The following is a 19,201-nucleotide window of genomic DNA, read 5'->3' on the forward strand; positions in this document are numbered from 1 at the left end:
CAAGTCATAAAATCCATGTGAATCATGTCAATCTAAGAATAAATGACCCCTCAGTTACATACATCCTTATTCAGCCCCACGCCACAGCACAGTCGTCGCTGAAAACAAGCCACCGTCATGTCCTCCACAACAGTCATCGAGACTTCCGAACATACCAAAGCGGTTCAAGATGAGACCTCGCAGATGTTGCGGGCTGCCGAGATCAGCCATACAAAGCCACTATGGAAACAGATGAGCAGACTCAACCCGGCTCTGCCCAACCCACGATGCATTCCACACCTCTGGAAGTACTCTGACATTCAGCCGACTCTCTTACAAGCGGGGCATCTTGTTACCGAGTCCCAGGCCGAGCGCCGGGTGTTAATGCTGGTGAATCCATCCCGAGGTGCGTCATGGCTACAGCAGCGGGCATTTGAGATTGTTTTCTGACCACAAAAAACATCAGATGCACCCTTCACCACTGACACCTTGTATGCCGGGCTTCAGCTGGTGATGCCCAATGAGACGGCCAAGGCTCATCGGCACACTGCCTTTGCCATGCGCTTCATCATTGAAGGAAACGGAGGCTTCACTGCGGTCCATGGCAAGCGTATCGCGATGAACCGAGGAGATGTCATCCTCACTCCTACCTGGAACTGGCACGATCATGGGAAAGACGGATCTGGCCCGATGATCTGGCTCGATGGCTTAGACTTGCCCAACTTTACCCACTTTCCTGTACACTTCGTCGAGCATTTCTCTTCGCCAAGGTATCCCGCAGACGATGTCGATACTTCTCAGTCACCCATTGTCTTCCCTTGGAGCCGAATGAAGGCATCGCTGGACTCCGAAGAGGGCCAATATGTCACACGAAGATACCTGCGCGCCGACGGCTCTGAAGGTGAGTGCGCTTGAAGTTCTCTCCCATCCACTATATTGGCTGACACTAGCGCAACCTTTCAGTCAGCAAGGTGCTGGGCGGCTGTGCAGCCCGCTTGGATGCTGGTGCAACCTCGCCTCTATTCCAGGAGACGGCATCGTCAGTTTACCACGTGGTCGAAGGCTCTGGCCAGACACGCATTGGAGACAAGGTTTTTGTCTGGAAGAAAGGAGATACCTTTTGCATTCCTTCGTGGTATTGCTACCAGCATTCTGCGGATGAAGGACTTGGGTCTCCAGTATACTTGTATCGTTTTGATGACACGCCAATGCTTAAGAGCTTGGGGTTCTATCGCTCCGCCGACATGGACGTCGAGAAGCTTGTGTCGGCTTAGATTCGGAGATGGTTATTCGACGATGAAGGTATCCAATGTCTCCAGTTTCTGGTAGTCATAGTCGATCATGAAATGGAACCAGTACATACCACACATGGGTTTACGGACTCTTTGCAATGTCTATTCTTCTCGCTGTCTCTTGGCCAAACAGCATTGACTGCTATATCGTAAAAGCGGTGTATGTTTTTATAAGCTATCGGGTTTAGAATGCGGTACAAATGGTTCGCTTCCAATCAAACCAGCTCATGGGATACACCTTCAATTATGCACGCAAGTCACAGATAGGCAGACATCGGAGGTTCCCACATTGTAGACGGAATTCCTGCATTCTTGTACATGAACCAACCAACCTTACCCATCCCGTCTACCAGAACCCCTCTGAGCTTACGCTAGAACTGATGTCTTACGGATGATTGTGTCGCTAAAAAGATAGAGGGGAATGACCAGCAAGTATACACCCCATAGTATCCCGGCCATGGTGCCAAACTGGGCGACAGGGCCTACCTGGGCCATCCAGCTCGTGGCCGCGTAAGAAACGCCAAATCCAACAGAGTTTTTGATCAGGTTCACCAGAACTCCAATGTGGCTTGCGCGTGGCGGCATGGTGTCGACTGCGTAGGTGAGCAAAATGTTGGCCGAGCAAGTCAACCCGGTGGCCACCATTCCATAGCCGATGCTGACTTGTGCCCATTTGTCTGGAGACTGTAAACCATAGCCAATCACCAAACACCCAGCCGGGCTGATGAGGCCTCCAATGGCCACGGCCGGAAGCCTTGAAGCTGGATCTGATATCCCGCCGTTACGTCGAGTAGCTCGGTTGAAAAGGTAATCGGCCAACGCTCCGCCTACTGGAAGACCGACCAAGAGGCCGACCAGCGGCCCGATGCTGAGCAGTCCAATAGCACGAGCACCCCATAGGAATGGGGGTGGGCTGTAGACCACTGAGACCAGGATGGATACAAGGACGGTCCAGCCGATTGTGAGTCCGAAGATGAAGGTCGTAATCAGCACTTGTGGAGCGACAAGTAGCTGTATAGGGTGTATCAGGCTAGAAGCAGCAAGTTTCCAATCCATATCGACGTATGCCATGGAAAACGATCGGAGCCTCCACTGCTGGCCAAGCGATGTGCGGCGACTCAAGGCTCCTGACCTCCCATTGGCGGTTTCAATTTCTGTGCAGGTTGGACTTGGAAGCTGTCCTTTCGGGCTGTCTTCGGTGATGGTACTAAGCTCGACCTCGGCCTCTCTAGATACCTCCACTCGCGTCTCCGGGAGCATGATGAGGGACCCGAAAAAAGTGACAAAGATCATGGCCGATAAAATACGGAAGTACCATCGCCAGTCGCCAAGACCCTCGGCCACAACTCCCGCGACGATGGGACCAATTGCCGAGCCAGCGGCCAAGAGTCCAACATACACCACCATGGCGCTGGCAAGTTGCTGTTCTGGGAAGCTCTCGGCAACGAAGCTGGGGCCCAAGGCCTCGACGAGCCCGCCAGCGAGGCCGCCGAGGATCCGGGACGCTCTCAAGTCGGCGAACGTCGATGCCTCTGCAGACCACAAACAGAAGACGAAGAACAAAACAAGAGATGCGAGGATCGTGTATCTTTTACCGATGAGAGAAGCGGCGGGGAGAGCGAAGACGTTCTGCAGCATCATGTCAGTCAATAGTCTTTGGAGTCAAAGTTGCCACTTCTGCTTCTTTTTTTGAGGTCTTGCGAGGTCTAGAGAACTTACAGACAAGCCCAAAGTCAGGAGAACATAGGTTGAGAGCTGCGATGCCTCCTCCGAAGTGCAGTTGAGCTCTTGGATGATTCGGGAAAACAGAGGAGGCGCTCCAGCAGCGAAGGCATTCCCAAGAAGGTTGTAGAAGCTGACATTGAGTAGGATCCAGATCCTCAACCACAATGGCCATGACTGTATTTTGGTTGTTGATCAGCGGTTGGGTCTCATGACAGCAGCTTGAGAAGCTGGATAACGGGTATGGCAGCCAGCATATTGGCAAAACTTACGACAACGGACGGTTCCATTGTTGGGTTCGTTCGATGTTGGTACGACAGTTCAGCTTGGACATACGATTCTGGTTTATTGTTTTCTTGTGTACTTGGATAACTTAGACAAATGGTCTCAGATAATCAGACAAATCACAGCCCAACACTGGCTTGACCCGCCCTATCTACTTCCATTCTCATGCCGACCCCTTGATACGTGACTAGACTACGTCTCATCATCTACCAATGAGACGTATACAAATGACATAAGCTGTCATCCGGGGAGATAAACTCAGGTTACATGACCGGGGAGTATGGTCATAACCCCGGATAATACTACCCCGCATCCGTGGCGGCCCGCGTCCGCAATGTACGCCGGCACACGTTAGTTGCATCCGTGATGTGGGGTTTAGCCGTTTGGCGGGGCATTTTGAGGATGCAAGACCATAGATGAGAAACACATATCAAGTCTGATTTGTTTTAGGTTTAAGATGCTACATCATTATCTTTAATGCCCATATTTGAGTCAGAAAATGCATAAGATCGACCGCAGTTTGTCTGAGGTGCATGACTTGACTGAATCATCCGCGTAATGTCAACCTGTCCAAGAGGCCAAGAAACGCTTGTCAAATCAGGGACTAGTCAAACAGCTCTACCCTAAGTCCGCCTCCTTCCACAGAAGCTGTTAAGCGCTCAGTTGGTTTTATGACGGCAGATCTCGAAACCCGAAGTGGCGCGTCTGTATACGCGGCACAAACCTTAGATCCAAGTGGCCTGACCTGAACCATCAGCAGGCGGTCGTGGAATGCGACGGGCCCCTCCTAGACGATTGTTAGGAGAAGGGACAAGACCAAGATCATCAACTAGGTTTCGTCTAGCGATTCTGTATTCTTGCTGAGCTTGACAAGTGACGTTGAACAGTCAACCATTCACGAGGACAGCGTTGGGGGGAAACGCCATGGTTTGTATCTTAAAAAAACCCCCCGAGGGAAATCGCTGAAGCATTGGATGCTCCAGATTAAGACAAACTTCAAACAATGTAATTGGTTAACGGGCTAGCCTTCGTCCTGGATACAGTCACGGGTAACGACCAAGGAGGAAGAGGGAAAAGGATGAATTTCGATTATGCTGCAAACACCCTCTGGTAGGTAATAAGCTAGAAAGCTCGAAGGGATGTTCTTTTGGTTACTTGACTAGGCGGTCCGTACTACACACTACTGACCGGCGGAACAACCCTATAGCTCTTGAATGCACTCAGACAACGTTGTTACTGAGTATGTTGAAGATTGTCCGCAAAGAAGTTACACCAGGGTCCGTTGCCATTCTGGGGATCTCTACACCCAACCTGGAACTGTCGGAAGCCGGTTCGGTCTGGGTCTGGCCAGCTGGATGAACCGTAAGAAGTGCGGGTATTGGTCCTTCGTGAGCTATTGCACATGTTAGCGTTTATCAAAGCATACCCTGAAGCGAATGACCAACCATTGCGGTCCACCACTCGAGGTGAACGTTTCAGTGATCTTCAAATTTCCCCAGCCCATTTTCTCCTGGAAGTACACGCCGTGCGGACCGGACCAAGAATGATCGCCGTGGCATCCGATGCTCGTTCCAACACCCTTGCTAGTCTCTACAGAGACTCCCAGTTTGGCCTTGATCGCCTTTCCGAGCATAGGCAGCGTAATCCCAACACCGGCAGTCCACGTGACTGTCGTGGCCTTGAATTGAGTGATCAAGACCACTCCATCTGGGTTCACAGCATCACGATGGTGGCACCAGTTCGTCCACCAAGATCCATGCTCGCGGATTTCGACTGCAACTTCCCGGTCAATGACGCAAGGACAGTCGATGCACAGCGCGCGATCACCATCCCCTGGAGGGCCATCGATTTCCTAATGGCTGATATCAGTGATTGCAATGTCCAATTGATAATGGTAAACTTACAGTACAATTTCCGGACTCAATACTAGCAGTGGGATCGAGAGTCGTGGTGAAGTAAAACTTGACAGCATCGGCGGTGCTTGAATTGCCATCGTCCAAGTCTCTCGCAGAGATGGGGCCGGGATGGTTGGTCACAGCGAGACCTGACACTGGCACCCACAACAGTGGAAGTGCGAGTGTAAAGAGAGAGATGATCATCATTTTGAGTTGCAGAGTGCTCTTGTAAATGTTGCCTTGGTTAATGAGAAAAATGTTCCGGTGCAAAGCAGGTTCTCGAGGCTTATTATATACGTGATTCATCCTCAGTGGGATTGAACCCCAACCAAGTATGTCACTTGGAGAGATCAAAAAGAGAACATCATAACGGGATCGCCGTCAACAGCTGAAAAGCAGGTCATCTCTTTACGTGGCTTTGTTCAATGTGCGCCTCGGACAAGTTGTGTGATGTACTTTCTCATCTCATGCAAGCCATCAGCAATCCCGCCCAATACGAATTCTTGCTTCGCCTGATGCCTGACCACTTATTGACCTCAGCTGCAAGTGTAATGCGTTAGCAGTTCTGACGAACCGAATTGCCTGATATGATATTTTCCATTGAATTCTTGTTGGCGGCCTTACTGCTTGAACACTTGGATAGATCCATGTTTTAGACGGAGAGAGCTATCCTATCTTCCCCTCTGCTGCAGGTGGTAGGTAGCGCGATGACTTGGCCAGCAAGTGAGGGGCCATCAGGTTGATTTTCTCTCCCGGATATTCCAAGGTTGTAATAGGATATGCAACTTTCCGCATCCAGCTTCAGTGCAGATACCCCGCCTGCGATATACAGTGGATTGATCGGAGAAGCCGATGGTTGTAGCACGACGAACCGGGCTTGAAGCGGCACCCTTACATGCTCTTGGTAAAGCCCTGCTGATGAACGGGCCACACTGTACAACCTACTCGTGCTTAAAGCTTCTCACTGGCATACACGTGTACCAGTGCTGGCTGGCGATGTTCATTTCGATAGGAAGTTGTTGCGTAGATTTTTCCTGCTGTCACATCGGCCCGAAGCCATGAACGGCTATCGTCCGACATTCCATCCTATCACAGCGCGCTTTGGAGTTCAAACATTTATTTTCAAAGTAGCTTGTAAGTTTCCCCCCCAGCCGATGGGGTTTGCTGCACTTAGTCTGCTGGCAAGCGGTGAAGCTATCGCATGATGCTGACATGAGCTTCAAAGCCCCGGGCCTAGAACCCCTGCGAATATGCATGGTCAGCAAGCCACCGATCAGCTCGCACAGCCGAGTGCGCAGAATTCAAGATAAACAAGCATTTTTGCATACAGGGTAGTATATCATTGCAGTAGCTAGAATAGACACTAATTCGACAGTATGACAATACTTGTCTTGGTTATTCCCGGCTTCCTTGAATATTGTATGGAAAGTCATGCTTGGCAGCGTCACACTGGAGTCAACCGATAGCAGAGAGAACAGAACACTGTCCGCATTTGAGTCGCAAGGACGGTCATGATTTGATTCACCGAGTATGTTTGCCAGTGAATGAACCGGGAACGCCGATATAAGCGGTCTGCATTGTTAAAACGGTGGTGTTTAGACAATTGGCTAGATGCGTGTTTCGATGCGTGTCAGACTCAGGCTAGATACAGTTGGGCAGCAGCTGACCGGCCCATAGAAAGGTAGGGGGTCGATTGAGCTGGATGTATGAATTTTATCCCGCTCCGATAACGAAAGGGCAATCACCGCTTGACTAAATATGGCCATTTGATTGCAATTCATGCTTGGGTCGTCCATATCAAGGCCGCAACGGAAAGAGAGGATATTGATTTCGAATGGGACGCTAATCCCTACCAACAACCCATCCCTGGAGTACCTTCGGCAACTTCAACAGGGAGCAAATTCATTTCGCACTTGGGAACCGTTGGGTTCTTGCACGATCACTCTTATAAAGTTAACGAATTAACGGTCTTAATGCACATGCCTTGCTCCCTCAGTCCCAAGTCACTTCTGGCCGGAATACGGCATCCAGCTGTCTGAGCATTTCTCTCTCCCACCCGATGTTCTTCGGTGGGTGCTTGGTCGTCTCAGGGCTTACGTAGTGGAAAAGTTGCAACTGTTTTCAGCCGTCAGATCGCACTATCCGAAGTTCAATGTCATGGCGGTCCCAACAGTGTCCGGCCCGCTCAGCGCACAGGGGGGGAGAGTACTTACATGAGAGCAAACATTCTTCTTCCATTCTTCGCCCGGAAACTCCTCCTTCAGAACCGTATCGACGTACTCGTTCCAAACGGTTGTGATCTCGTCTGTCAGGGACGGAGGCACCGCGGTGCCGACGACAAGTGCCCGGGGCCGCGGGTGCAGGTTATGGAGGATCACCCCGAGGTTCTTTGGTGTGTAGCGGTACGGCTCCAGCGTCTCGACAAAGTCCACCATGGCAGTCATGACGTACGGCGCATTACGTTCCGCGAGGACGTCGGGAACGTAGACGACGCCATTCGTGCGTTTCCAGCCAAGAACGACGACGGGGATAGAGACTGGCTCGGATGAGGACGGGGATGACATGACGCGGAACGTTGAGTGATCCAAGGGGGTTAGATGAAAGTGCGTGCTCTCTAAGACTGTGTGAATCGATCAGAAAAACGTGTAAACATGCTTATAGGTGATCAGAAAAGATCAAGGGTAGGGCAGTCCTGATGCGTATCCCTTATATAGGTCCCAGTAGGTCCGAGGGCCCTCGGGCTCGTCTGGACTCTCGCAGGCGCCCGATTTTGCGCACCCGGACTCTCAAACCTTGGAGTTGTGTCGATCCAGTTGCCTTTGGCTGGCCTATGCATCCTGTGCTTCACGCTTCGATTCATAGCCCGTTTCGGTTCGGCCGACGGCCGGCTGTCATCTGTGAAGCCGGACGTGAAAGAACACCAAAAGTGCCGAGTATGCAGCGTACGAAGGCTGCCAGAAATACCGTTATGTCGGTCCGGTGCCGCTTTTTTATGGCGCTTAAGCCTAGATGATTCAAGGTAGAGCTTGCAAGCTGATGAAGCACGTAGAGTAGTGACTGTTGTGTGCATTGCACTGCAAGCGGGGGCCCAATTCATTCTGTGAATACCTAGTTGCTGTGCTGTGGCTTATCTAGGGTATATGTACCCATCTCGACAAGATATGATTTTTCATTTCCATCTTTGTGTATGCCAAATCCAGCTTAGGATTCAACTTGGACAAAAGTCGACAGTCGATGAAGGGTGACGGCTTCCAAAGTCTCCAGCATGAAAACTGACAAGAACGCACGTTCTTGGATCTCAGACACAATAGCGTCGTCTCTAGTGTGGTCTTTGCTGGCCAGTCTCAGACTTGGCATTATGACATGCAACTCGAATGACAACAGTCTAAGAATACCATCTCAATAAAACCACATGACTCTCTTCTAATCCCTCCAATTGACACACACGATTTGTCACAGACAAGAACGTCCGGGGCCACGTGACAGATGCTAGCGCCAGATAAGAGCAGAAGACGACGTTTCTCATCGCTCGAGTTTCTCTTACGTTTGACTTTCGCTGCAGTAGAACATGGCCGGGGCACCCCCCGAACAGCGCATCTCGGCTAACCGCTAAAGTTAAGAAGAAGCGGAAGCTAGCAGAGCGCCGAAGTGGGGCCCGACCGTGTACGTTAAGTAGAAGCGGGAGCTACCACAGCGCCGAAGCGGGGCCCAACCGTGTACGTTAAGCGGTCCCGACATGCGGGGCCCCGGAGCCCGTGAGTCGTGGCCGGCGCAACCATCGTGACCGTGTACGTTAGGAAGAGCCGGAGTGCAATGAAAAACTAGTATGCCCGACGGAAAACTTTCAGTCCGCTAGCTAAACAGGATTTTTCTGCTCCAAAGGACGTATCTCTGCCGGTGGGCAGCTTAACATGGTCTATAAGAAGCATGCCCCCCTCCAAGGGGTTTTACCGTCTTCATCTTCCTCCTTCATCTGATACCTAATTTCAACACGGAGAGCCTCGATTCAAGCATCGCTCCTCTTTCTGTTGCCTTGGTAACCTTCCTGACCACTCTTGCGAACACTTTTCCGACTCCATACTACTCTCAACTATGCCCAGGATGGCACTCGAGATCAAGATCGATGATCACTACTCGTCCAAGATCTACACCAGCGGCTCCCGCGTCGCCGGTGTCGTCGACATCTGTCCAGATACCGACATGCCTTTCCACTGCTTTCAGATCACTCTCATCGGCACCGCTCGCACACGGGTCGACATGCTCCCCGGACCCAAGATCACCAACGACGTCTTTCTCAACCTGGACATGCCCATCACGAAGACACTCTATCCCCCAGGTCAGACGCTCATGGCTAAAGAAACACACCGTATCCCTTTCGACTTCACTATCCCCCACAAGCTTCACAAAGACTCTTGTGGCGCCGTTTCAGGAGCCCATTCCCACGACCAACACCTGCGGCTCCCCCCAACGATGGGAAGCTGGGAGAAAGACGACATGGCCCCTACCATGGCCCAGGTCGAGTACAAGATAGTGGCTCGCTTGTTACGGAGGCAATCCTACAAGAACAACAGCAAGAGCATCATCGAGGCCAGCCAGTCGATCAAGATCCTTCCCGCATTCCCCGAAGACCCGCCCCTCGTCCTCAACAGCCACGACGCGCGTTATGCCCTTTCTCGGACCAGGTCGGTCCGTCGAAGTATCCTTTCCGTTCACAAAGACCGTATCATCATCACAGCCGCCCAGCCCCAGGCTGTCCACGTCAGCATCGGCGGGCACCAACTCCCGAGCTCTCAGCCCATGGTCTCGCTCGACTTCGCCTTCGAATCCTCGTCCGCCGCTTCTTTCCCGCCTGAGGTGACACTCAATCAGGTCAAGCTCGAAGCCCAGACCTGGTTCACAGGGACGCCTATGAAGGTGGTCCCTGACCTAGGCGACCCACGCGATGCGGCAGGTCTCCGCCACGAGCTCAGGTACTCCACCAATGTCAAGCTCTCGACAACCGACACGGGCGTCATCTTGTGGCACAAGAACGACGCCAACGAAGGGCAGAGAGTGACTTCATGGCAGTCCGCGGCCAGGATCCCCATCCGACTTCCAACCGCGCACAAGATGTTCCTCCCGACGTTCTATAACTGCTTCATCGCCCGGAGCTACATCCTCCACGTGAGCGTCACCTTCGGCGGGTCCAAGACGAACCTTTCCATCCCGATGCAGATCGCGTCGCAGTCGCTGTACCCGAGGATGTCGGAGCCTGAAGTCGAAGACCTGCCCTCTTTCGATGCCTCTCTGACTTGGAGGTGACGTGGGTGTTTGCTAGTGATGCTGGATAGTTCGTTGGGAAATGGCTTGTTTCTGTTGGTTCTGGTTTAGATTCAAGGATGTTTGGCTCATGATTCATGGTCTGAGGAAGGCGAGGTCTTCTGCGGAAGAAGACTACAATGGTTTATTAATTAATATGATTAATTGGTGTCATAGGTTTGGTTTTGCTCTTTTTGGTGACGCCGTCGCGTATCTTGCTTGAATCGAGTTGATGCCAGGACGTAGTACTATACCCCAACTGTGAACCACTGATTAAACGCACACAAAGGATCCCACTTCTTCTTCAGCTTCCTCAACCTTGCCAGACTCGTCCCATAGATGGCCTCGGGCGTTTCGTCACCATGGGCAAAGTTGACATACGTCGGGTTCCTCGTCGCCTTCTTGGGCGAAGTCCAAATGCTCCTCACACTGCGCCCAAACTCATCAGCCTCCGCATCCAACGCGGCATCCGTATACCACGGAATCACAACAGCCTGCGCAAAAGCGTCCCTCCTCAACGCCTCCTGCAGAGCCGCCGATCCCTCGGGGGCGCTCTGAGCTTTCGTCAAGTTGTAACGCTCGATGAGGATGACCGAGTTGGGCGCCTTTGCATGGAACGAGGCATACAGATCCCAGATCGCCGGCCAGGTCTTGGGCCGCATGTGCTTGATGGTCGTGCTGAACGCCGGCTTGCGATCGCCGCGCGCGCAAAAGGGGTCGTTGGCCGCGTTCCAGGCGTCGTAACCGGCCACGCTGCTGCTGTTCAAGGTCGGTCCGAGGGCGTAGAGTGAAGCGAATGCGGCGCGGCCAGTCTCTTCGGTTCCGTTCCTGAAGAATCCCGACACGAGGACGGTCGGTGCGTTGGAAGGCGGCCCGGAGTTCGCAAGGATGAGGAAGACGTTTTGTTCAGGCGCCAGCGGCAGGTCTTGAATAGCCTGCGCGACCTGCGGGAGCTGTTCGGGAGAGAAGAACAGGTTCACGAGCCATGCGTTGCGTTCTTGGGTTGACGTCGGCCAGGCTCTGACTTTGGCCGAGGTGACGATGCCGAAGTTGGGCCCGGCGCCTCGAAGAGCCCAGAAGAGATCTGGATGGGAGGTCGGCGAGACTGTGAGGATCTCTCCGCTTGCGACGACGACGCGCAGAGAGAGGATATTGTCAACTCCGAAACCGACTTCACCCATGATGTTGCCTAAAGGAACGTGAGCGAGAGTCAGTCGTCGGTCTAGCTACGATCCGCGAAAGTTGAAGACCGACATACCATAACCACCGCCGAGAATGGCGCCGAGGGTACCCACGCAGTTGCAGTTGCCGGTCTGAACCAAAACACCAGCTTCGTTGGCCGCCTTGATTGTCTCGCCGATGATGGCTCCGCCACCAATGGTCGCCTCCGTCTTGCTGTCACTGAAAGTGACGGCGTTCAGCGCGGCGAGATTGATGAGAACGCCGTCGCAGCCGAGGTCGAACGTCTCGCCCCAACCGTTGCCGCCATTCTGGGCGACGAACGGGATACTGCGGCTTGAGCAGTACTCGACCTAAGCGTAGAGGTCAGCCTTGGTTGCGCAAGCCTTCAGCTCCGAGAGAGTGACCTACGACAACGGCGACATCCTTCTCTGAAGTCACGTTCACCACTACTGCCGGGCTAGGCGCGTTGAAGGTACTCCATCTTGCCCGAAAGTCAATGGACACCGAGGACGGTGTCGATACAAGCGCCTTGAGATCGTCGGCGATGGTTGGCGCCCTTACGGTAAGGGCAGAGACCGCCGCTATCAGCAGCTGCAGGGCCAAGAGAAAGTTCATTTTGTCTGAGGGATAAACTGGGAATCGAAAATCCAGAGGCATCGTGATGCCTTCTGCAGATATATACTACAATTGCTGCACAGCAACTATGGTTTCCAAATTACGACATCATTCCAAACCACAAGTGTGGCTTGCGCGCGCCAGGAGGCAGATTGAAGCAATTGGAATTGTCTCGACGGCACCCCTTGTCGTTGTCCCTACAGCCATACACAGTGAGATGTCCTATCCCTGCAGATGACTCTGCACAGCCTGAGGGCGGTAGCTGTCCGGGTGAGTGGAATGTTGTCGGAGATGTCCGGGTTCTCCTAGGACTATGTGGAAATGAATGTTTTGATACCTTGGAATCTTTGCCGGGTGAGGGCTACTGAGCGAAAAGCGCGGCCGTGATGCGAGGATATTACGGACATGGAGGGACAAGAAGGGTAAGTAATCCATCGACGCTGCGTATTACGTGGATGGTTAAGATTGGCGTGGTCCTCTGCGGTCGAGATGCGATGGCTTCGAGCGGTCTGAACTCTTCAGAATTTTGGAAGCGTCTATAGTATAGTATTCTGGTTGTACAAAAGTGGGCATTTCTGGGACAGTGCTGTATGCCAGCAAATAGACATTACGGGACACCGGGAATTCAGAGTTCTACAAGAAGTTGATGCCGACACCGACCTGCAGTCCCTTGGTGCCCTGCTCGCCGCGTCGCAGAACCAACGGGAGACTAAAGTTGAGTTCGAAGCGGGCCACGGGGTGAGCATACACAAGACCGACACCGGCGGCAGTCGACGGCAGGCCAGTGGCCAGGTCGCTTACTGCTCTCCAGGCGCTGCTGGCAACGCTCCCAGCATCGAGAGTGCTCGGCGAGTCGCCGTCCTTGGTCTTGTTCTGCATCGCGACAAGCCTGCCGCCATTGGCAAAGACTTGGAAACGCAGCGAGGATTCAGGGCCCTTGTACGGCAGAGGAAACAGCATGTTCACGCTGCCGGCCGCGAAGACGTCTCCACCAACCGAGTCCTGTCCGTCGTGGGGTCCGAGACCGCCGTAGTGGAAACCGCGGACATCGGTGGGCCCGCCGAGCTGGAATCTGTCGTTGATGCGGCTGGGCTGGGCCTTGCCCCCGGAGGAGAAGCCGAGAGGGAGGGGGTACAGCATGCCGCATCGGAAGCCTCCGCCGATGGAAACACCGGAAGGTCCCTTGACACCAGGAACGGGAACGGGCACGGCGCCGCCTACTTCCAGCTCATTTTTGGAAAAGGCGACGTCACCGCCGAGCGGGCCGACACCGGCGAGCTCGAAGACAGACTTCCAAACGTAACCGCTCTGCGGCAACTGCGGGTTGTCTCTCTGGTCGCGCTGGTATGTGTGCTTGACGGAGCTCTTGACCGAGTCTCCGGCGTCGGCGCGGACGGTCGGGCTGGCGTTGTCGCGCAGGCCGGTGACTTGACGCCAGATGCCCGAGTACTCGAGGGAGTGCATGTCCTTGGGGCCCGAGAGCCACGAGAAGCGCAGGTTTCCGCCCTTCAGGACCTCCTCGTGGGCGGCCCATGACTTGTCGGTCGCCGACGCCAGTCCCTCGAGCGCAATCCTAGTGTCGGGGTTGCTCTGGACCGGCGCGCTCAGGGTCGCACTGTAGGCGGAACGGGTTCTTGTACCGGCGCTGGCGTTAACGGTGAGCTGCTCGGCACCGCCAAAAATGTTGCGCCAGAGCAAAGAGGTGTAGGCGGAACCCTCGCTGTTTCCGACATCGGTTCCAGCGTTGAACTTGTAGCGAGAGAGCTCCTTGACGACAACGTCGACGTCGACATCGGTCGGGGTGGTCGAGGGGTCGGTCTGGTTCGAGCTGTTGAGGTGGACCTTGGGGTCGGGGTGGAAGATGCCTGTTGAGGTCAGTCCATGCTTCTCTGTCGTTGGCGAGCGCCAAGCCAGTCTTGTTGTTCCCTACCCAGTCTCTCGAGCTTTCCTCTGGCATCGCCCAGGCGAGCCGCCACCTCGCCGAGGGTGGAGTTGCTGTTGACATCCTCGGCCAGAAGCGGCTGGAATATGGGGTCGAGGAATCCTCGTCTCGTGTTCGTAGCACCGTGGACCTGAAGACGGTTGATGGTCATGGGCTGAGAGTTTTGTTCGGCTAGCTACGGCGAGCATTAGCACAGGCAACCGAGGGCGCGGGGAGGATGGCAGCTTGCCAATGCTTGTAGCCTTCTGATCTTGGCCTCCTCCTGCAGCTTCTCAAACTCGGCCGAGGACTCGGCCTCCTTCCGCAGCGCATCCGGACCAGCCTGAAGCTTGTCGATCGGGTTGGAAGCCTGACGTTTTGAGAAATTCTGGTTAGCCGGCGAGCACAACAGAAGGGCCAATTGCGGCATGTACTCACGGAGCTTCCGCTTTGACTCGATTGCGACGCCATTGGAGCTTCTGTGAAAGCTAGAAGAGCCCTGGAGGTGGTGAATTGGCAAGGGGCAAGTGACACACGAGCCGACAGGCTTCGGTTGAATTCGAGATGCAGCACGGAGCGCAGAGGAACCGACCGGGACGGATGATGAGGCGGATTGGCGGATTGGTGCCGATTGAGGCTAGTGCCCGAAGCTCAATGTGGGGTTCGAAGCTCCAGCCCCATTTGCTCCAGCCACATTGTCTGACGGAAATGGAATACACTGGAAGTCGGGGATTGCTGTTGTGGCTGATCATGTGGCTGAGGGGTATGGCTGATGCTCGGCCGGCAGTGACATAGTGCTGTGGAGTTCAACGGTACGTACCTCTCTTTGATGCACCTTCGCTTTCGACAGCGCACCGGCGCTTGCCAGTTGCCACAGCCTCGCTGCAGTCCCCCCAGTTACATGTCCTCCTCGCCCACCCTGTGACTGTGTTTATTGCGCTCGCTCTTCCATCTTCCTCAACCCGCCCAGCAGCTCAAACAAGGCGTACGGAATCTTCCCCGAGTCGACCTGTCAGCCTCCAGTCACCACCCTATCCAACCTTTCGACACTCGTTCTTTACCGCTCAAATCCTCGCTTCTTCGTCTACCGCCACGTGCCCCTTGACGATTACGTCGTTCACCTCCAAGTCCGGAACCGTAGGACCTCGTCCAACTTCCTCCTCCATCAGCCTTTACAATCATGGCAGCCAGCAAGGCGGCGCAGAAAAGGGTCAGTATGCTCTGCAACTGTCCGCTCCACTCCGCTGTTCTCTTTGGGTTGATGACTGACCCCCCATGCAGTTGACGCGCGAGTACAAGACCATCGCCGAGAACCCTCCACCATACATCGAAGCCCATCCCTCCGATTCTAATATCCTTGAGTATGTCGTTCTCATCTGTTGCATCTACACAGACTAACACATCATACCTAGGTGGCATTACATCATCACTGGCCCCGAGAACACGCCCTATCATGGCGGGCAATATTGGGGCACCCTCGTCTTCCCTCCAAACTACCCCTTCGCGCCCCCGGCCATCCGAATGCACACCCCATCGGGCCGCTTCCAGCCATCGACCCGATTATGTCTCTCCATCTCCGACTTCCATCCGAAATCCTTCAACCCTGCCTGGGAGGTCTCAACCATCCTGATAGGCCTGCTTTCTTTCATGACGAGCGAAGAGATGACTACCGGTTCTGTCTCGAGCACCGAAGCGGAGCGCAAGATGCTGGCGGCACGGACACGGTGGTGGAACTCGACCGGCGGCGGCTCCCACGCCAAGTCGAACCCGGCGCAGAAGGGCAACGTCAAGGCCGGCGATGGCGGCGCCAAGTTCCGCTCCGAATGGCCCGATGTCGACAAGGCCAACTGGGAATGGATGAAGGAGCACAAGATCGACATGGCGACAGGGAACAAGATTGGCGGCGCGGCAGGGGCCTCATGCGGGCCCCAGCTTGGCATCGCGAACGGCAGCGGTCACCAGGCCCAGGCCGTCGTCGATGCCGTCGTCCAGCAGCGGGACGCCGGCCGGGGGTGGCTGAACCAGAACAAGCTCCTCGTCGCCGGCGGTGTCATCTTCTTCTATGTCCTGCTTGCGAGAGTTTTGGGTACCAGTGAGTGATCTGGAGTAAGGATAGACGCGGACGAGGGTCTCGGCCAGCCATGGCCGTCGATGGCTGTCAGAGGAGGCGGATAATACTGTGCGCATGGGATGACACGGCTGAGCATGGCGTTTTTGGGCTTTCCGTCAACGGCAACGGACCAGAGTGAAACAAATGAGTCTTGACTAATAGTTTTAGAGGACTGAGACGGCCGATCGGGTTATGGCAAAACTCGCATGAACGAATGTACTTTAGATCCAACAAACGGATCGGCTTTTGGAAACGACATTTGGAACCAGTTCCTGACTACTATTCTCTGATAAAGCTCGTGCCGCGGCTGACTTCTGCCAAGAACCCAGCTGAAGGCTCCGTCTTACACTATCGCGTGATGTGGAAGGGATATGTTACTTGTCGTTTTTGAAGAATAAGGCGGACGAGGCTACGGAGTAGAAGGACGGTCAGTCAAATAGGCTGGGATCCGTTGCAGCTGCATCTGCGAGTCTTTAACGTCATTCTGCACAGGCGGGTTTCTTTTTCCAAGTTGATGATGCTATCGGATTGCTATCGCCGGGGAAGGTCGGCATGTCGCAACGCCGTATAGAAAAGTAGACGACGAGCACACACAACGGATGAGCGGAGGAAGAGGCCAAGTATCATCTGAAGAGAGAGGAAACATCGCGATCAACAGACGACAAATGAAAGCGCCGACCGGCGACGGTCACAGCAAGGTTTTTGAACAGTGTCACCGCCCAGCCAACGGCCCCGAACAGACAGAGAGTGAGTTTCGGCTGTTGAAGTGGGCTTTGGCAGGGAAAACATCCAAGAAACCCCAGAGCGTGGAAAGACCTGATGCATTGGTGAATCGAAACATGTATCGGTGAGATGGTGTTACGTTGAGGGGTCAAGACTCAAGAGAAGCAAGAGACCGGATAGACCAGTGAGAGACTTGGAGTTCAGACGACACAGGGAAAGGCTGTGAGACATTGCGTACACATAAGCTGACCAACGCCGATCATCATCGGTAGGCGTCTTTTACTATCTAATTGGAGGTACAGAATACGCAAATCACTACCTCCTTAGTGGGTTGTTTGAACCATCATCGTGTTGATATCCGCCTCCTTGAGGATGCATGTAAGCTCTTTCTACGCTACTCTGTTCTGGGGCGTAGCTTCCAGATGAATCATCCCCGGTACATTGCTGCATCGTCGTCTGTGCGTCGCGTCATTTAGAAGTCAATCAACCAGCGTTTTGAAGGTCCAAGATGGCTTGGCTGGTGTTCGCGATAAGGCACCTGGACCGAGGCTGCCACATTTATGCTTTTAGTCAGGAACCTTGGCAATGCGACAGCCTGTGATCACTTGCCGAACTTCTCACCGGTTCCGAGGAGAGTCTCAATTGCATGCTTGTTCTCGTCTCAAGTTGTCGATAGAAAAAAAGAAAGTATTATTGTCTGAAGTTCACGGCGCATTTGGCCTTTGAGAAAGCTCGTCCGGCCGAATTGTGCGTGCCTCGCCGTGATGCGATGAGAAATCGACTGACGATGCTCAACACGGTTCACTAACAACACCGACCGAAGCTCTCGCAAGAGCCTGTGGCATTGGCCACCGGTATGCTACAAGGGGTGAGTCGATGGAGAAGGAAGAAGCTTCTACGTTAGGGGTTTCAACCTGAAATCAGCCCCATGAACCATATGAGCCGTCAATAATGTCTAATGGCCAAGGTGGCTATAGTCGACCGCCTACATCGTACAGCGGTTTTATGCTAGGAGAACATTTTCAAAGCAAGGAAAAGTGATGAATCTCAAGGCCAGAGCTTGTTTCGTGCGCTCGAACGTAGATCAAACCGCCGCTTGCCGTGTTCTAACCCCAGACCGCAAACCTACCATTACCTCACAAGACGTATTGTTATGAGACACGAAGTTTGGTGTCGATCCCAGTGTACCAATGGGCTCGTACCCTTGTTGAAGAACAAACCTTGTTCTCAACTATCTACCACGGACCATGGACTTTTAAGAGGAAAATTCAAGTTTAAACCTACCCCTGGCTGATAATCGGTTTCGTGGCGACGAACGTTTGTCAAGCAGAAGCATGACACGCCCGTGCTTCGGGAGTGGAGGGTTAATTCGTCTCGCGAGAGGGATATGAGGGCAAGCGAACGTTACATCGCACACACATAAACACACCTTACGACAGATAGCATGATAAAGTCTACTACGGGGTGCGGTAAGCTTCAACCCCAGGCCTGGTATTGCACAGGGTTAAGCCGCCTAGCTCAACCCCAATTGAAATATTGACTTGCTGGAATGATGTCTGAGTATGTGAATGGCCAGATGTACGATGGTAGTGCTGCATAGGCAATCATGGCTGCACCCCTACGTTCCACCTTACTCGGAGGTAAGCCCTTTGCCTGCAGCTACAGTACGATGTACATCGTTTTTTCCCAAAAAAAATATGGTTTAGCTGGCGCCCTGAAACCGTTGAACCTAGTTGCGGGTGTGTTATCTCAAGCTGTTGCTCCTGATGGGACGGTCCAGACTGCCCTCTCAAGATACGTCTCCGATTCGAGAACAACACACCAGACACGGCTTTGGAGAATGAACGCACGGTTGTTCCACCCGTGCCTTGTTCTTGTTCCTGACACTTCGAATTATCCATTGCAAATCCCATTCCCTGTTGGGGCGGTTGATCGTTCTCGGACTGTGACACTGAGCCTCCTCTGGCCCTAGCACTCTTAAACCCTCGTTTTCTCCCATCCATCCTTGCCAAGTTAATCGAGCGCCAGTCCACTATCCGACCTCCTTCGGAACTATCATAGAGAGTTTTCAACTCTCCCTGTCTTGGCTGGATTTTCCTCCCCTTGCTCTCAACTCTAGACCGCCTCCAAGGGAAATGCCCGGCTAGGTATAAGGGCTATGTGACGTCCCGCGGGTAGA

General features: G+C 53.6%; 8 protein-coding genes across 8 annotated transcripts; 3 read left to right on the plus strand and 5 right to left on the minus strand.

Moving 5' to 3' along the window:
- Nucleotides 1-117: 117 nt before the first annotated feature.
- On the plus strand, nucleotides 118-1,253 carry CH63R_06872 (Gentisate 1,2-dioxygenase; the record flags this gene model as incomplete). The annotated part of the gene is made up of 3 exons (XM_018301847.1): nucleotides 118-385; nucleotides 446-880; nucleotides 943-1,253. The coding sequence occupies 3 exons, from the start codon at nucleotides 118-120 to the stop codon at nucleotides 1,251-1,253; spliced, it is 1,014 nt and encodes a 337-aa protein (XP_018159697.1).
- Nucleotides 1,254-1,637: 384 nt separating this feature from the next.
- On the minus strand, nucleotides 1,638-3,283 carry CH63R_06873 (Major facilitator superfamily transporter; the record flags this gene model as incomplete). Its single annotated transcript, XM_018301848.1, has 3 exons — nucleotides 1,638-2,900; nucleotides 2,991-3,170; nucleotides 3,266-3,283. The coding sequence occupies 3 exons, from the start codon at nucleotides 3,281-3,283 to the stop codon at nucleotides 1,638-1,640; spliced, it is 1,461 nt and encodes a 486-aa protein (XP_018159698.1).
- Nucleotides 3,284-4,511: 1,228 nt separating this feature from the next.
- On the minus strand, nucleotides 4,512-5,380 carry CH63R_06874 (uncharacterized protein; the record flags this gene model as incomplete). Its single annotated transcript, XM_018301849.1, has 3 exons — nucleotides 4,512-4,671; nucleotides 4,724-5,130; nucleotides 5,183-5,380. The coding sequence occupies 3 exons, from the start codon at nucleotides 5,378-5,380 to the stop codon at nucleotides 4,512-4,514; spliced, it is 765 nt and encodes a 254-aa protein (XP_018159699.1).
- A 1,785-nt stretch (nucleotides 5,381-7,165) lies between these two features.
- On the minus strand, nucleotides 7,166-7,737 carry CH63R_06875 (uncharacterized protein; the record flags this gene model as incomplete). Its single annotated transcript, XM_018301850.1, has 2 exons — nucleotides 7,166-7,288; nucleotides 7,387-7,737. The coding sequence occupies 2 exons, from the start codon at nucleotides 7,735-7,737 to the stop codon at nucleotides 7,166-7,168; spliced, it is 474 nt and encodes a 157-aa protein (XP_018159700.1).
- Nucleotides 7,738-9,265: 1,528 nt separating this feature from the next.
- CH63R_06876 (Arrestin) lies at nucleotides 9,266-10,474 on the plus strand (the record flags this gene model as incomplete). Its single annotated transcript, XM_018301851.1, has 1 exon — nucleotides 9,266-10,474. The coding sequence occupies one exon, from the start codon at nucleotides 9,266-9,268 to the stop codon at nucleotides 10,472-10,474; it is 1,209 nt and encodes a 402-aa protein (XP_018159701.1).
- Nucleotides 10,475-10,719: 245 nt separating this feature from the next.
- Nucleotides 10,720-12,268, minus strand: CH63R_06877 (FAD binding domain-containing protein; the record flags this gene model as incomplete). The annotated part of the gene is made up of 3 exons (XM_018301852.1): nucleotides 10,720-11,660; nucleotides 11,730-12,003; nucleotides 12,062-12,268. The coding sequence occupies 3 exons, from the start codon at nucleotides 12,266-12,268 to the stop codon at nucleotides 10,720-10,722; spliced, it is 1,422 nt and encodes a 473-aa protein (XP_018159702.1).
- A 633-nt stretch (nucleotides 12,269-12,901) lies between these two features.
- Nucleotides 12,902-14,660, minus strand: CH63R_06878 (Surface antigen; the record flags this gene model as incomplete). The annotated part of the gene is made up of 3 exons (XM_018301853.1): nucleotides 12,902-14,133; nucleotides 14,199-14,385; nucleotides 14,628-14,660. 3 exons carry the CDS (start codon nucleotides 14,658-14,660, stop codon nucleotides 12,902-12,904), a joined length of 1,452 nt encoding a protein of 483 aa, XP_018159703.1.
- Nucleotides 14,661-15,369: 709 nt separating this feature from the next.
- On the plus strand, nucleotides 15,370-16,289 carry CH63R_06879 (Ubiquitin-conjugating enzyme; the record flags this gene model as incomplete). Its single annotated transcript, XM_018301854.1, has 3 exons — nucleotides 15,370-15,399; nucleotides 15,471-15,550; nucleotides 15,602-16,289. The coding sequence occupies 3 exons, from the start codon at nucleotides 15,370-15,372 to the stop codon at nucleotides 16,287-16,289; spliced, it is 798 nt and encodes a 265-aa protein (XP_018159704.1).
- Between the last annotated feature and the right edge of the window lie 2,912 nt (nucleotides 16,290-19,201).

The sequence above is a fragment of the Colletotrichum higginsianum genome, chromosome 4, assembly GCF_001672515.1.
Source record: "Colletotrichum higginsianum IMI 349063 chromosome 4, whole genome shotgun sequence".
NCBI lineage: Eukaryota > Fungi > Ascomycota > Sordariomycetes > Glomerellales > Glomerellaceae > Colletotrichum > Colletotrichum higginsianum.